The sequence below is a fragment of the Enoplosus armatus genome, chromosome 3 (genome assembly GCF_043641665.1).
Source record: "Enoplosus armatus isolate fEnoArm2 chromosome 3, fEnoArm2.hap1, whole genome shotgun sequence".
In the NCBI taxonomy this organism is placed as follows: domain Eukaryota; kingdom Metazoa; phylum Chordata; class Actinopteri; order Centrarchiformes; family Enoplosidae; genus Enoplosus; species Enoplosus armatus.
In genome coordinates this window covers 16,681,853-16,699,693 of record NC_092182.1, presented here as the reverse complement: position 1 = coordinate 16,699,693, position 17,841 = coordinate 16,681,853, and the positions used below count along the sequence as shown (strand labels likewise).

The 17,841-nt window shown below is 40.1% G+C and overlaps 1 protein-coding gene across 1 annotated transcript; it reads left to right on the top strand.

The window, feature by feature from the left end:
• Positions 1–12,640: 12,640 nt before the first annotated feature.
• miip (migration and invasion inhibitory protein) lies at positions 12,641–17,031 on the top strand. Its single transcript, XM_070903540.1, has 9 exons — positions 12,641–12,875; positions 13,588–13,730; positions 14,479–14,584; positions 14,674–14,785; positions 14,892–14,971; positions 15,051–15,177; positions 15,831–15,927; positions 16,111–16,230; positions 16,830–17,031. The coding sequence occupies exons 1-9, from the start codon at positions 12,641–12,643 to the stop codon at positions 16,950–16,952; spliced, it is 1,143 nt and encodes a 380-aa protein (XP_070759641.1). The 3' UTR covers positions 16,953–17,031.
• Positions 17,032–17,841: the final 810 nt, after the last annotated feature.

Here is a 17,841-nt window from a genome sequence, read left to right as displayed (position 1 = left end):
TCCATTCTGTATTTGAAACAGATGTAATAAACTATGTCCATACTGAATTCAGAAAACGTTCTCCCAGTTGTATTATATTTAGTTTTCTCCATATGGCCCAGCCCTAATGCCACATGACGCCTTGGTTGTTAAACTGATTAGTTTACTATAATAATGATGGTTCAGCCCACCTGTTTTAATAACCTGAACATATTCCATACATTTTGTTCAGTGTTTGCGTTCATTTAGGACATAATTTCTCACTTTATCATTGAGCTCCATCTGTTAGTACAGTCTCGGATAGAGAGTCCTTGTGTATACTGAATGTGACATTTATTCTGGAACCAATTTGGGAGGCAGTGAATTAACCATTAAACTTACTTTCACTGACTATTGTTGTTTGTAATATTTGCAACCCCCACCCCCTACACACACACACACACACACATGCACACACACCAGCCATAAGCCTACTTCCAGAGAGCTCATTTCTATGCACAATAATTATGTATGTGTGCACACAATATTGCAAATGAGCGTTTGTGCAGGGGACAAAACGACAATCACCCGTGGCTTTCAGCAGCATTGCTTTGCATCTATTCACTCTGCAGCACCTGTTTCTCCATAACCAGCCCCATTGCCCTATCATTAGGCCTGACAAGGGACGGGCTGTAAATCAGAGGTTCACACTGCTGTGCCCCATTAGCCCTTCTTGATGAATACTCATGGGCACATATCTGGCACTACAGTGATGAAGAGCAGGCAGGGGCTTGTTAGAGCTTCACTGACATCCTCAGCATCAGACTGCACAGAAGGCAAAATCCTGTTATACTGCACTGAAGACAGGCCTCACTTTATGGAACACTATGCAATAATGTGCAGTCTACTGTGTCAACACAAGATTTGTTGTCCAATAGGAAGAGTAATTTACATCTTTAAATGTCCTCTGCTGCATTTCTGTTTAATTCCTCCCTGTTTTCAGGATACAGGCAGACTTTAGCAGTTTAGTAGAATATCTACATGTATTTTCAAATTGTATTTATAAACAACCACAAAACCCATTCATTTCAATACAGCAAAATTACAAAATTGATGAATAAGGTTAAAAAATCTTAATATTTTAAGCCTCTGTGAAATGGCTTTACAAAAGCAGCCGTTGTCATGACCAAAAGTGAAATCATCAAGCAGGTTGTCATAATCAGAGCATGAAGCACGTCAGCGTTAATGTTGTTTCGTGGTTTTATTTATACCATTATGATGACATTGGTCTACATGCCTGTCGTAAGAAATTAAATAAATGATGTGTTCCTGTCTGTCTTATCAATGCACTAACCCTACTGAAGTTAATGTTTTGTTTAGTTGAAGGAGACCAAAGACAACAAATACTGAATACAAAGAACATATTTTAGTCACCAAAATTAAATTCCTGTTTCATTAACACTGACTTTTTACCTGATGATGCTTTATGTTTTATTCTTTCATTTTGTCATTTTTTTGTACTATTTGAAAATTTCTAACTTGTTAACCTCTTAACCTTGTTTTGAAAGGGGCTATACAAATAAAGTTCATTAATATTATTATTATTATCATTAACTAATATAATAACTTTGAGGCTTTGCAGCTGTACTATAATTACACATTAGGGCTGTCGCTTTTTGAACTACCATTCAAATGTGGGAAGAAATGTGTTAAACACATTGCATGCACTGATGCCCATTCAGAAAATGAGGCTATTGTTTCTCTGTTTGTTGACACAAAGTGGGAAAAACTTAGTAGTGAGGAAGTCTTTTAGATTCGACACCATAGATGGGCAAATTGTCGATAAAGGTGAGGCTGTTTGCTGACTTTGTAAAATGTAACTTCTTTACAGTAACGTTGACTGATCACTCCACTGAGGCAGAGAAGGCAATGCGAATGAATGAGGCAATTCTGCACAGTACTTTAGGATTATGTTACATGGACTGTGTTAAAATGTATTTGAATTTATTTGAACTTGATTTTCTGAAAGAAATTCTGACAGACATATTACACATCGCTACCTATAAAAGAATATTTCTGGGAGTGGTACTTTTTCCCGCCCTGAGTCATGTTTGCAGATTGTCCTGCAGAGGGTGATCAGATGGTTAGGACAGCCTCTGTGTAGCCTGAGAGACAAAACCCAGGGCAAAAAAATATCCTGAACATCTCACTGCCTTTCATTGCAGCATTGACTGCAAGGGAACAGTCAGCCCCACGAGTGTATTTGTATTTTTAGCAACTAAGACAGACTTACAATGACAGCAGAAACGAGCTTCCTACAGCTACACAAAACATTCTCCAGCTTTATGCTCGTGCACCATAGTGTGGCGCCGGCCTCTGCAGATGATCCGTCCACCCAGCTAGAGGTCTGGCCAAGAGGGCAGGATTCAAACATTGTCTTCTAACAGTCAATACAAACAACATAAGCAGACTAAGACAAACAGTATAGACAACATCCAGTTGAGATAATTTTCAAAAGAGACCTAAAGCAAAACATTTAAAAGCAAACACATTGGTCAAAAGTACTGAGTCGAGCAGCAATCAGCTTCTGTGTTACAGGAGAAATGGGTATTTAAAAGCTTTGTGGGAACGCAGGATAAGTAGCTTTTGATTTCTACACATGAACATACACAGGTGAGGAGGAACCTGTCCAAGGACAGATCTATAAAACATAATGTCACTCTCTGTCATCCGTGAGAGGAGCCTCATTGCAAAAAGCTACCGATTCGGTCTGTGACACTGATGATTCACTGAGTTCTGATTTGGTTTTAAAAATGTGTTTGTTCATGTGTTGAACACCTCTAGAGTAACTGAGTGAGTGACCTCAAATAACAATTTTCTTTCCCCAGCACCTTTGACGAGAAGTAAGTAAGCAAGCAAGCACATCACATGACGCCCGAGACAAGTGTTGACATGCCAATGACATGGTGTAATCTAACAGGTCAGAGGTTCAGTGTGTCAAAAATAAAAAATCTTTTCTCTGAAAGTGAGACTAATCTGTACTCAATGTTTTACGGTCTCCTTGTTTTAAGAACATTAAGATTACATGCGGCTGTGTTCAGTGGCTGGTACTGTTCCTCTCTAAACTTGTGTTCCAAACAAAACAGGGATTAACTCACAGGTCAGGCTGCCAGCAATCTGTACACTTTCTCTAGTTCAGTGTTATTTGTTTAACTGCCTTCGAGTCTATAATGATGACAGCAGCATACAGCTCAAAATCTTAGAAAAATGTCTTCATGAAGCATGTGCACTTCTGCAAATCTGTCCTGGGACCGCTGAGAATCTGACATGAGCGAAACCTAAAGGCTGCAGTTTCAGGTGGCTTTAACTTTTCAACCACCTTTACTTTGGTACTTGACAGCAAACAGGAATCAAACCTAAAGGACCCAGAGGCTTACCTTCGTATGTGGATGTTAGAAGTCCCTGAGCCGTTTTCCCCCCACAGCGCGCTAATATCTCAAACACCCCTGCTGAGCATCCACTCAGAGCTGGTGTGGAGAGAAATGAGTCTGTGCTGCGGGTTGAAGGAGACGTTATCCAGTTCAGTGTGCTGCTCAGGGAATGAGTGAGGCAGCAGAGAGAGAGTGAGAGGAGGAGACGGCGGGAGGGAGGGAGGGAGGGAGGGAGAGGAGGCAGATGGGAGGTGACAGTACTAGGATTGTTTTCGATTACAGTAATGTGAAAAGAAAAAATGCTAGGGATGAGTGTGTTAGGAGAGGTTGAGGTGAGTTATGATGTGTGTGTGTGTGTGTGTGAGGGGTCAACAGGATGTGTTACAGAGAGCATCAATTTCTTTTTGTCACTGTGGAGTGTCCTCAGCTGCTGAGCGGAAAGGGCAGAAATATCTGGAAAAGCTTGCAGAGAGATAAGACAAACATGTTCTTAAAGCGCTCCACAGACAGATAATCTAGTTTCTAAACCTCTTTCAGCTGTTTTTATCATCCCTGCAGCCATAAAGGTGTAGATTTATGCCCTCATGTTATCATCAAAACACCACTCATTTACTGTTGCCCTTGTCATCCCTCTCCTCCTCTTGTGTCCAGGAAGGCTCGTCTTCAGGGAGATCTCGGATGCCCACGGTGTGCTCGGTGTGGGATCTGAACCCTGGCCTGGTGTCAGATCGAAATGGCACGGCGCCCAGGCTCATTATCAGCCTGATTAACCACGCTAATTAGCTGATAATAAAAAGAAAGTGGGGGCCACAGTGTGTTCGGCTGATGCTCGTGGATGCCCGGCTGCTCAGGTGCTGCTGCTGCCCAAGACAAGATGAAAGTAAACAAATTCAGAGGAGAGTGATCTCGATCCATCCCAGAATAGAACATGCATTTAAGAGGCGCTAATATGCTAAAGTTCCCTTTCATTGCTCGCATGCAGCATCATTTAAATTTACTGGAGAGGAATCTCTTATGAAATGTTTAGAAGTGAAGAAGCTTGCAGTCATTGAACAACAACATGACTGATGGAGTGCAGCACGGTGGGGAGTCGAGGTTTGCAACTGAGTTAATCATTTATTCATAGATTTTATTTAGCAGAGAGGATGTTTTCTCTCATATAGTCACTGTGCCAAGCATTCTGCATTAATTGGAATATCATTTATTTCCATGATATCCCGAATCTTGAATTTGATGTTGAGGGTCACAGACATTGAGAAGTTAATTACACTTCTTTAAGGTTTATAACTGGAGTAAATATTCAAGTGGATGAGTAAAAACTGTACTTAAAAGTCCATTTCTTATATGTTAAACCTAAATGTCCTGATTGCATCATGCAAAAAGATACATTTGACAATCTGGCAATCTTGGGCCCTATTTTGCCTAAAAAGGATAATCATGTTTAATAATCCTGCAGCTGACAATACATCTAAATACTCACAGTATAGGTTTTAAATATAGTATGCATCATACTCCTCACTCTTCATGATTTATCTTCTAAGGTAAGGCATATTGGTCACATGTCTTCAGTGACTTAGGTATGGTCTGCATGTTATTCCTGCAGGGAAGTGCGGAGATGAACTTCTTACTCGCAGAAAACAGAAAGGCCAAGAGAGAACATGTAATCAGGCATGAAAGCGTTAGGTCATCTCTCCATCCCTCTGAACTATGAAGTCATGGTGGAAGGTACTCTGCAAACAGGGGACTAATACATCTGCCCATGTGACTGTAGCAAAGAGCTGTGAAATGAAAGTAAAAAAAAGTCAAATGGATGCTTTTGAATATCCTTAAAAAAAAGCTGCTTTATCTTAGTCCCTGTTTGCAGAAGAGCATCTGCTCTGACTAATGTATTTCTACTCATTTGAGCTTTAATTCAAAGTAAATGAACATCAGTGCTTTTAAAGGGTTGGTTGCTTTTGGTTGAGCACCCCCCCCCCCCCCCCCCCCCCACACCTTCCTTTCAGAGTGATGCTGTGCTGGTAAGATTTTTCTCACATTTCCAGGAGTCACAACCTTCTGCTTGTTTTTTTTTTGCCAGCTGTGTTTGTGCTTTCTGCTCTGCGTCGCAGCGTCGTCAGCTAATGTGTTGCTCGTTTCATTTTTTGCCATGATCATTACCTAACTTCACACAAGCTGGCTGCAAACATCAAATCTTTACTTTGCTGCAGCCTGCAGTCGGGATATTGCATGTTATATACTCGGGTGCAGACAATATCCTTGGCTTTGCGAGAGTAAGTCTAATTATGTTTAAGTAGGGAACCTCAAATTCGATTATTGGAGATTTATTTGCTGTAAGGCAGTGTATGCTTGTTCTCACGCAGGCCGTAAACAAATACTGGACTGTCTCTGTGATTAGTGGATGTGAAAAACAAGCTTGAAAGCTTTTTAATTAGGCTATTGTTGATGAATGCTACTGTACGTATTTGATGGAGAAGGCTGCTCAACTTTGCTAAAAGCCTGTGGCAGAAGATGTAATGTGTGCTTGGAAACTCTCAGAGTAAAAAGAGGAGAGAAGGTTTTTGTTTTTGTACGATGACAGTTTATATATTTTGGTGAAAATATTTAATATGGACCAAATGGTAATGTTCTTTTCTTTGGTTCCTAGATATGAAAATGTTCTTATTTGTAGCCACATTCATTAATTAGCATTTAACAAAGTTTTTCATTTCTACAGTTTTTGGTTTTGCCTGAAATCATTATTTTTGAGCTTCCAGCTCGACAATAGTAGTAATCACTGCTTTACATTCTCCACTCCCTGTTAATTATGTCCCATGTTAAATGCTCTCGGATTAGGCCAGCAGTCAGCATGAGCTTACCCAGCCAGGAATATTTGAGTTTTTAATTGCAGTGCGTTAAAGAAAGACATGCCATTTTCGAGCAAGAAGCTTATTTATTGTGACTTTATGATGAGGTGATACTATCTCACATTTGTCCCTTCTTACAAACACTAACAATGTCTTGGTTACATAAGGATGACAGTGGTAGAGAAAGGGTGAAACAGTGGCATTAATTCTTGTGCGACACATGGTGGCCGCCGAGGCAGTCGGTCTGTCTGACGTGACAGTGTTAGTTTTCCTTACACACTCTCTGTCGGCTCGGCGGAGGTCAGTTAGATTCATTGTCGTCCCTCAGGCCTGAAACAAAGGCTGTGATTAACTGGTATGTTCCTCCTCTGTTGATTTACTGCATGTGTTTAATAGGCCTCAGAGAAGCACACAGGTCGTTAAGCACAGCACTGACATAAAAGACAAATAAAAAGACTGATATGAGGTCTCTCTCTGCTGACTAACTCAGAGGAAGCAAACCTGAAGCAAACCTCATGGTCTCCGTCCTCGTCTCATAAATCAGCGTCCATTCCATCACCGTTTCCAGGTGTAATATGTCGAAATCCTGGCGACCACAGCCTGATCGCTGTGGTCGCTGTGGATGTTTTCACTGGTGTCTTCACTCCTCACTCTCTCACTCAGGCAAAACCAGAGCGTGGCCGGAAATAATTCTCTGTAAAAGAAGCAAAAAAACAGGACATTTATAAAGAAAGAGTAATCCACTTATGCAGAGGCTTGCTACACACAAACTGTTAAGTGTGTATTAGTGTCTTTCTCTCTGTGCATGTTTGTTATGTGCATATGTGTTGTTCTTACCACTCTGTGTACAATGTAGATGATACCCTGATTTCAGCTTTTTAAAAAGAGAGAGCAGCATAACATCTTTTTCTATAAAACCTTTCTTGAAATAAAAGTCAAACAGTTTATGAACCGCAAATCATTCGAGGGCATCTTCAGGCTGAACTAGGCATCACTAATAAAACAATCAGTGGAATGTAAACTAAAGTTTATTTACCCAAGTACTGTACTTTGAGGTTTACATTTGAGGTACTTGTACTTTTCATACTACATTAAATGCAATATTGTACTTTTTACTCCACTACGTGTATTTAACAACTGTACTTCAGATTTTACATATAAAAGATATGAGCTGATAAAATGTGAAGCATTGTTATAGATTAAATTACCCAACAGTCTGCACAGCAGTTAAAATCCGCTCCACCTCGACCAACTACAATAGAAAAAACCCACTTACACATGAATTCATCAGTAATAATAATCAAATTATATAATATGTAATAATATAACTCTCACAGGGACAATTTTTCTGCATTGAGTACATTTAGTTTTGATACCTTCAGTACATTTTGCTAATGTTACCTATTCTTACTTCAGTAACATCTTTTACTTGTACTGGAGTATTGTTACATTGTGCTGTTGCTACTTTTACTTTAAGTAAAAGATCCGTATACTTCTTCTACCACCGATAAAAATGTTAGCGTTAGTCATGGTGACAAATGCTGCTTGGGTTGCTCTTAATCCCAATAACAATATCCTATTAAATCATCAACTCCACATGAATCTGTCTCTTTGGTCACTGAAAGGCGAAGTGTCAACAAACCCTCCTCGATGGGGTCTTTGCTCTCCACCTGTCCCTCGGGTTGTAGCAGCTAGGACAGCGATGTGGCAGGTCTAATCCTCCTTATCTTAATGGCATCCACCAGCACTATCGCTAGAGTGGTGGGGACAATCGACCCTTTCCCCATTCTTTATCAGCAAAAACCACTTCCCTCACCAATCCCCCACCCCCCATCTCTCCATCAGGCTGGTCTTTCGCTCTCTGATATACCTCATCTTGTTGTGCTTTGTCACAGTCTCACCTAACTAGTATTTATTTGGAGATGCCTGGTTCCAGGAAAATATAAGAAAGCTTGTTGCTGCTTTTGAAAAGGACAAATGGCCCATGTTTTCAACAGAACCACAAGCTCACACACATGCACACACGCACACACACACACACACGGATGTGTATCTTGGCTCTGGGTTGTTTTCCTTTGCCTTCTTACGTTCCCACTGTGACCGCGGCCACTCTGCAACAAGGGAGTCAAGAGAGACTTTTCAGATCAGATTTTTAAAAAAAGGCAGAGATAGCTGGAAGCAGCGGACCATGTGGTAACACCAAGTCTTCTTTTCAAAGCCCTCACACAGTGCTGTTTGTAGAACCTCAAACTCTGGTTTCCCTGGGCGATTGCTCAACTCGAGATGAGTGTCGAATTTATGTTTTAACAGGGATACTTTTCACTGTCATGACAAACTTTATTTTCATACCATAAAGTATGTACAATAAAACTAAGTGTGCTTCACTTTAAAACAATATTTACTGGATCTTGACTGATTGTTTCTGGCAGTTGATTAGGGTTAGGGTTAGGGTTAACCCTAACCAATAGCTCACCTAAACACAAATTAATGGGATTTTTTTCTAACTTTAACTTTGAACTATGTATGTTAAAATATGTAAATCACTGTGTTTCCCTCTTTATGGGTGTATATAGGTGATTACGCCTTGAGCTAATAATATATAACTTCTTCTAAATGGCTGACATTCAACTAATTGATATTCTGTGAGTCACTTGTAGTAGATGTAAAGATAAAGTGTGATTAAATGAAGCATTGGGATTAAGACTATCGGTCATCGTTCTGTCCAACCGCATGCAGTTTTGAAAAGTTAGCTGTAGGTCTACCTCGACTGCAGACCAGGCATACTTCTTTTCTATTTTCTAATGAGGATACAGTTCGCCCCCTAAATGTACAATATAAATCCTTAATTGAACAGGACAGGACTTTGAACTACACTGACACAAAGACACATGACACGTCCCTCTTCAACATATCGAGACAAATATAAAAATATTCATCAACGTGTTAACGTTTCTCTGGGTTATGTGATCTGTTTTCCAATAATTTTGCCAAATTTCTCCTAAACACACCTTTGGTTTCCTCAAAATAAAGACATCTTAACACATTTTCTTAGGCGATGTTTTTGTTGTTTAGTAGGAATATGAAAAATGTCGCTTTTTCTTTTGTTTTTGTTGTTGATGTGTCCGTTATCTGTGCCTAATGAACGATGAAACGTTCTGGCGGCAGGCAGTAATTGCTTGGAGCCCAACAGTGGGGGTGTAATTAGAGAGACAGGGAGGAGTATATGACTTCATGACTGGCACTGTTTAATGATAATGGGGTGCAACTCCACACTACTGTGGTCATCTAATCATACTGGACTGGCCTGGACAGCTCTCAATGCAAACGAGCCGTGACTGGAATACTGAACAGCAGCTTGCCCACGCAGTTCCACACCATTCGCTCCACAGGGGATCAGGCATATGATTATGGCCGTGACCCTGCACCACCTGCAACACTGTCATTAGCGCCACCACGGATGGACAGGTTTAATGTAAATAAATGTCATCAAGCCCAGCAGAGGATGAATACGTACTACTGTCGCCACTCTTACAAGCACAGGTTGTCCTGTAAGAGTGATACAGCAGGGGAAGAAAATCATCATCCATCAGCTATCAGGCAACATTTTTTATATTTATTTATAATAGGAAATCGGCAAGAAATTATGACCTTTACCTGGATCTACTATTATCTCTGCGTGCATGCATCCAATCAAGTACGTTCAACTTGCAGCTGCAACATGTACAGAACGTGCAGACTTTTGAATGTGCATTACAAGCACTCCACCCCATCAAAGAGTTCAGATGGAGATGTCACATACAAACCTGTAATCAAAAAAGGAAACTGAGCCTGCTGTTGTTATCATCATTCATCATCATATGGAATACAAGTGGATTAGAAAGTGCAAGCAAATTCGTTCAGACCATGAAATGCAAAAACGTGTCACAGCTGAATGTACCGGTAGGATGCATTTTGGATATTCAAACTGATGGGTGGTGTAGTCCTAGAGTAATAGGTGCCAATAGTTAGCCAGGGCCTCAAGCTGAGTTAGGACCCCTACGGCAACAAGCATTTGGTGGTGTATACATAGAAACATCTGGTGTTCAAAATCTACAAAAATGAAAACTTTCCCCAAAAGTAGCAACTGTGTTTTTTCTGATGAAACAAACTCAAAAAATGTGGAATACAATTGAGGTAAATATGGATGTTAGAGCCAACCGACACAGCAGAACGTTATTTTCAGTTTCTGTTCATTTTCAACCTTAGTTACTTTTTACAGCTGCACTTATCACAACTGACAGAAATGTTGTATTTGTGTCAAGGAGTTGGTGGAAACCAAAACAGAGCTAAAAGGTGAGTGAATATTATACTTTACATTTGTCAGCTCCCCTGAAACAAATGAATAATAATGTCCCACCGTGTCTGCTGGATGTGTAAATAACCAACAGTTTGCTAACACGTTCATGTTGTGTACTGCAGGTTATTGCGCTGCCTCGAAATGGGCAACAACAACAAAAAATCTATCAATCCAGGTTTTAAAGCAGTTGTGACCAAAATCACCAAACTGCTTCTATGTGAAAGATAAAAACATCACATAAAAACATACACTCAGTGGCCACTTTATTAGGTACACCTGTAAAATGTAATTAAATCTAATACAACAGCTCTACCACAAATTCCACCTTTATAATAGACTGCATTAGATTTTACAGATGTACCTAATAAATGTTAAAATGGAAATTGAGTGCCACTGTCTGGGATCTGCTGTCATTTAAAGGCTTGTGTATATATGGGGGTTGGTGAACTCCTCATATGACATTTTAAGATGTCACAAGTTTGAGTTTTTTCTCACGTGACCTTCATCCTCCCTGCTGATAAGGAGGATGTCAGACCCTGAAGTGGATCCTAGTCTCTTTCTGGCAGTGAGCAGCAGTTACATGTTTCTCCTGATATGGCGCACAAGAGGAAAGTATAGAGTCTGTCTCTACATGCTGTAAATCTCTGAGCAAGATAGATACTCTCATAAGCCTCTCACAATTTTAACCTAAACTGATCATGAAATGACTGAACTTGAATTGTGAATATATGGCGTAAAGGTTGCTGTAGTAAACCTTGTTGACTAGTTGTCTGCCTTTTACTTTCATGTTACTCCCGGGCTTTTATTTTTTGTCTTGGCATCTCTGGCAGCTGTCCTCGTAGGAGTTTCCTCTTTAAACTGCCTGGCCTGAAGTTTATTCTTACTTTCTACCAAATATGGTTTTGTTGGGAGTATTTTGTCCCTGGTCTCCGTCCCTGGGGCTGTAGAGGTACTGTTTAACCGGCTTAACTAGTCTTTGAAATATTGTTATGTATTCGACAAACTATCTTGTTTTCTTGTCTTGTTTTAGTGTAAATTACAGTATTTAATCATTTTCAGTTGTTAGTTAGATTTAGCTGGGTTCAGTTTTTTTAATTCTTTGAAAGATGCTTTATGAATTACTTCTACCTGACAAGATAAATAAATATGATTTTGTGCATTTTTAACTGTATATTTCCTTATCAAGTAATGGTGGAAAGTAATTTATTAAGTAGTAATTGACATTTAACTTGATCCTTTCTACGCCACTACATTTCAGAGGAAGATATTGTGCCCTACTTTGTACTCCAGTACATTTCTTTAACAGCTGTAGTTTACTCTGCAGATTCAGGTTTTACTACAAAACCTTTGATCCTCTGATAGAATACAGACAGTAATAATAAGATGATAATATAACGCTTAATATAATGGGTACTTCTTTTTAAACTTTCAGTACATGCACATGATCATTGTAGCTACACAAAATAAATGCAAATAGTAAGATTTTGGCATTTGTTTGAAAGCAGGACCAAAAACTCTATATTCCAGCGCACACCAGGATAGTAGGGCTAACACTATTTCATTAACAGATTACATTTAAAAACAAAAAGGAGCGAACTATGTGTTTTGCATGTTGCCTCATCAGATTCGCACTGTGCTTGATTGTCATCAGGTGTGCCTTTCAGTAATCGGGTGCTGATTAGCGGAGAAACCAACAGGTTCACATTCCCCATTGCAAAATCAACAATAATAGCCTAAACTATATAGAAACTATAACTCTACCGTTCAACATTATCTGCATCTGCATTATCTGTACTGACCGTCATCAACTGTGTCCACTGTCACTAATTAAGTAAATAGCGCCCTCTGTTGTTCACCGTCAATTAAATGTGTGTCTGTCACTTTAAGAAAAACTCGGACGGCAGTAAGGCATGATGGGTAGAAGGTTTGCAGCCAATCAAATCATTGTTGTCAACGCGTTGTTATGGAGCCGCGGACTCTGGTTTAAATCACAAAAGAATCTGAAACTTTTGCTGTTTGATCCACCCTCAGTTAGATAAACGTGTTTTTAACGTGGTTTACATTTTATTAAAATGTTGTCGACGGACCGACTGGACGTTTTACGAGAGCGTAACAAAGATTTATTGAACCAGTTGAAGCAGCAGCAAGAGAAACTGGAGCGGCTGGGCGGCTGCAGTCACAGCCGCAAGAGGGAGAGAGAGGACGAGGCTGAGGAGAGGAGAGACCCCGCAGAGATCCTGACCCTGACCGACGGAGACCGCGGGGCTGCCAGGGCCGCCCTCGCTAAACCCACCGTGAGATTTGCGGGTAATTCAACTGTTTACGTGAAGCCAAAGACAAGTCTGCTATGCTAGCTACCAGATAACACGGATGTCTCACGACGTGCCAATCGTCCAAGAGGTTCTCATTATTAGCTAGCTATATTTAGTATTAGCTAGCTATATTTAAATCTCTGCACTATAGTCAGTAGTTAAAAACTATTTAGATTTAGTCATGCTTGAGCTTGACCGAGACACCATCATATTAAAATCAGAGCATGGATATATTTCAAAGTTTCATACCCAAGTTATTAACTAGTACTTTAAAAACTTCAGCTAGCTAAATCTAATTCATTGTAAAGTACTTTGTAAACGGTAATTAGTTAACTCAAGGTCCACTTGCTAGCTTTTTCCGGAGCTGTTAACTGTATCTCCGTGGATGGAGTAATGCTTAACTAGTTGTAATGGAGATAGCTCAGTATGAAGACCTTAGTCACATATAAAAATGATGGATTCGGTTGAAAGCTCCGGAAAAAGGTAGTGAGTGCACCTTGTGTTATTTTTTTTTGTCAAATTAGACATAATTGCTGATTGGTGATTTTGGAATGATATTTTGTGCTCTGACCTGTTACTGTCTTTTCATGTTGCTCATTTAGTTTTTGTTCACTTTACATTTCAATGCAAGCCTGTCATGTGCAAATGACTAAAAAAAAATACTGTAATCATTGATGGAGAAATCTCTTCCTCTGTGTCTCCATCAGATACACGTGAGAGACAAACTGCCGAACATACAACGCCATCAGACCTTTTCAAAGACGGCGACAGGCATCATGGAGTCCACAACAGGCTGCAGGAGACGAGGCCGGCCAGCAAGTCCTGCCTAGCAAATCACAGCAAAGAACAGGTAAAAAAAGAAAAGAACTGAGGACAGTCTACTCAAGTTTTCTTTTTAACAATGAGCTGTACAATGCTGAGTAGAACATCAGCACTACCCTGACCTTGTTCCCTAAATTTAAGTTATCTCATAAAGTTAGCAGCATTGTCCAATCTGGTTGGAAATAGTGAAGAATGTGAAGAAATAATTCATCCCGTACTGAAAAGGTACTCACCCCGATGTCACTGGAAACTGTCAGGACTTGGCTGAGGTGGTTTCCATAGTTCAATCTCAGCTGTCTTTCTGCACCTTGAGAGAAGCATAAAGCTTCATCAGCTGTGTCAGGGCAACATATTTCAATTTCACTGAAGCCAAACAATTGCACTGTGTGTCCTATATTTTCCTCACTGACTCTGCTCTGGTCACCTCACACACACACACACACACACACACACACACACACACTACAGAAGTCATTTGTCAGAGCACAGTTGGGGGTTTATCCAACCAGTAAGGAAGTACAGGAGATGATTCTGACTTTGGACCCACAAGTGCAAATATTTGTCCATATATAACAGAAATTAAGCTGCTCAGAAAAAAATGGTGGACATTTTCAAGGAGACACGGCTAGAACAAGAGGGTGCATGTTATGCTTTGTGTGCGTTTTGTATGAACTTCAATTTTACAATAGGATGGGTTATTTCTTTCAACAACAGATTTGCTGAAAACAACCACTATTAGACCACTAATACTCTGCACCATTTGTTTGTCTTTGTAGAGGGAGGTGCAGAGTCGAGTCACATTTCAGTCTGATGACTGCGAAGAGACATCTGCCTCAGATGGGCACCATTTGCAGCCTTTACTCGGGTATGACTGGATAGCAGGTACGCCTTTTTGGACTCTTTGTCTATTTCTTTCTTATACACATAATCATCTAATGGAGCCTTAACAGGTGATGCTTGTTCCCTCTAAGGTGTCCTGGACGCTGAGGACTCCTTGGTAGAGCGCTCTGACGAGTTCTTCAATGACCTGCGTGTGTTTCGATCGCTCAATAAAGACGAGTGTGTCCACAGCCCACAAGCAGAGTGAGTGCTTCACACTTGATTGCACCTGTGACTGATTGTCTGTGTCAAGTTTACCTGTGATTGATGATGGCTTCATTAACTTACTATTAATTGGCTCTCCTCATAGATTTTCTGAGGAGAACCATTCAGTCCTGCCGCTGCTAACAGACAAGGACGGTCCAGAGGCTAACGTGGACACTCATCAATGTAAGAGGGGTTATTTATTTGAATACACTCATTTTTCTTTTCATAAAAGCTGAAATAATTCTCTTCTCTGCTTGCTCAGGTACATTCTCTTACAGGATTAACAGCAGACTGTTCCCCGTCCCACTTCACTCTCAGGAGTGCTGCCCGGTGTGCAAAAAGCACAAATCCTCCCACCCACACAGTACTGCTGAACCAGCTCTCATCAGGTAATGATGATGTGCACTATGAGTGCCATTTACGACCACTTAAGAACAACAGAGCACTTCATTGGCACCAGCCGACAGACATTTTTAATTTGATAAACTTTGTCCCTGCTTGATGAATCCAGAAGGCGATGGAGCCCTTGGGTGCAGCTGAGACCTTTTTATACTGTGTTATTTTATCACGGTCTGAAACAAGCCCTGTTCCTGGCTTTACTGGTATATCTGTGAATGTCGCTGTCAAACAACGGTTCAGGCATCCTCAGGGATTCCCAGGAGTCATCACTAAAATGAGAAAAAGTTTCTAATAGTTGCAATAATAGTTTAGTAATAATAATACTAATAGTCTCATCTTTCTTAAATGTATTTACTTCAGAGTTTCCCTTTTTTAGAAAGACTAATGAATTATCAGCCCTTGTATAACAAAAATCACGAGTGGTCAAGGAGACTGTGGCCTAAAATGTGTCTATTTTTCGTCAATGTCATGAAAATGTTTAAGAATTACTGCTGAAAGAGGACAGTTAGGGCTTTAAAACCAAAAGAGATTACTCTTACAATCCATAATCTGTTTTTGTCAAGTTAGATTCAAATCATCAGATTTTACCGCTGTAGCAGCGAGTATATTGTCTCATGAATTTTCTTTTTGTTTCATTTGTAAGGGTCAGCATCCCTCGCTCTACCCTCTTGCCATCTTACAAGTACAGAGCTCATCGGCGATGCAGTTTTGACCCTTCTGATAGTTTGGGGTTACCGTCGGTGAGTAAGCGCTTGAATTAGGGAGCCCACTGCATGACCGTTTAAGACTACTAAACTGTGCCATTTTCCCTGTGCGACCTTTACATATTGTGTTAACACCTCTAGGTTTAAACTAATATAGTAAGTTTCATCAGCGTACCACAGTCTTTTTCCATCTTCATGGATCTCTCTGGTCTTGTCCAGCACTGTCTCTCAGGCTGGTCGAACACAGGTCAGAACACGCTGCCGCCCCCCAGCAGCCTCGGTCTGCGGAGCAGTCTGAAAATGAAGAGCTTCCCCGGGTCACAGAACAAGGAGCTGGAGGTGAGACACACAGGCTATTATAGACCTTTTCCACAGCAGACATCTTGACTCATAGCAGGAAAAGCACAAGTGGAACTAATAACATTACCGATGGGTCAGTGCCATGACAGTGAACCAACATGCACAATAGCAAGTCCCTGGAATTGGCTTATCTAAATGGGATGCAGTTGTTATTAATGTTATTTATTACACCTGTGCTTTTCCTACTGTGACATGTCAGAGTGTCTGCTGTGAAAACAAATGAAGGTCTCAAATGTGACAGAACATGTGAAAACAAAGACAAAGGAAAAATATCTTGTGAGGACATACATGGCTCAATTCTTAATCAGAAATACTTTATTGATCCCCGGGGGGAAATTGTACAGTACCGGTGCTCCCATTCAAGAGTAGAAAGTAGCATAAATTTAGAGCTAAAAGTATGTACAAAATATAAAAATAAGAAATAGAAAATAAAAATATACACACTTACATTAATTAAGTGAAAAATAAAAGTAAAAAGATATATACAATAACAATGTATATGTATGTGTGTATATATATATATATGTGTATATGTATGTATTGCACTGTTGTGAACAGTGGTTTTCAATATTTTGCAGGGTCTCTCTGCGCCCAAACTGTCCAGTAACCAGACCTCAGATGTGTCTCGCTTGGCTCGTCACAACTTCCAACACTTCTCTCCCAAAAGAAAACTAGGAAGCACGTCTTACCCTTTGCACTGACACACCATTAAAGTCTGTTCTTAAGCAATTACAGCAGTTCCTGTGAGCCATTTGATACCACCCAAAATGATTTCCCTTTTTTGTTATTCTCATGTTTTAAGTATCTGTGTTGTATATTTTTTTTGTAAATGTTTTATTTTAATAGTGCTCTCTAATATCTCTGTTAAATGTGAATGCCTAAAGTTGATTTTTCAATGTGAAACAATGATCTAAATAGAGAGTGCAGATTAATTAATAGATTGATTAGAAACATGAGATAATTTGATTCCAGGAATGTAATGAGGGTGTTTTCTCATTACTATTTATATATAATGTGATTAAAAACATGCTAATTTACATGACAGCAGCATATTTGTTTTCATCTGAGTTCAAGTTTGGACACATTTAGACTCCACATGTGACAGTCAGCATCCTCGTGGATGTGTAGCAAGAGGCCATAGTGTTACGCCACAGTGGAGAGGGACCTTAACTCATGCAGAAACACATAGCTGGGTTTAAATTTGAGTTGGCCTTGTGAATTTCACAACATTGAGGAAGTCATTTTGAATCATTCCAGTTGCTCAGACACCAGTTCGAGTTTCCCTTTCCAGCTGTTTACTTTGGCGTGCGCGTTCAGGCATACTTCTGTTTTTTAACTTCCTTTGGCACTTCCTTACTGTGGGACTGAAAACAGTGTAGCAGCAAAGGCTGAGGCCGATGAACTGTACGGAGGTAGCAATTCACAGGAAACCACAACCACCTTACTTAATGTCAAATACTGTGGCGATTCCACCTATGACACTTTAGTTTTTCCGGTGTGTGCCTTGCAGGATAACGTATTGTGTACACAAACTGTATCAGGGCGGGTTCAGTGAAATCAACAAAAATGACCAATGGAATGAACTGAAGG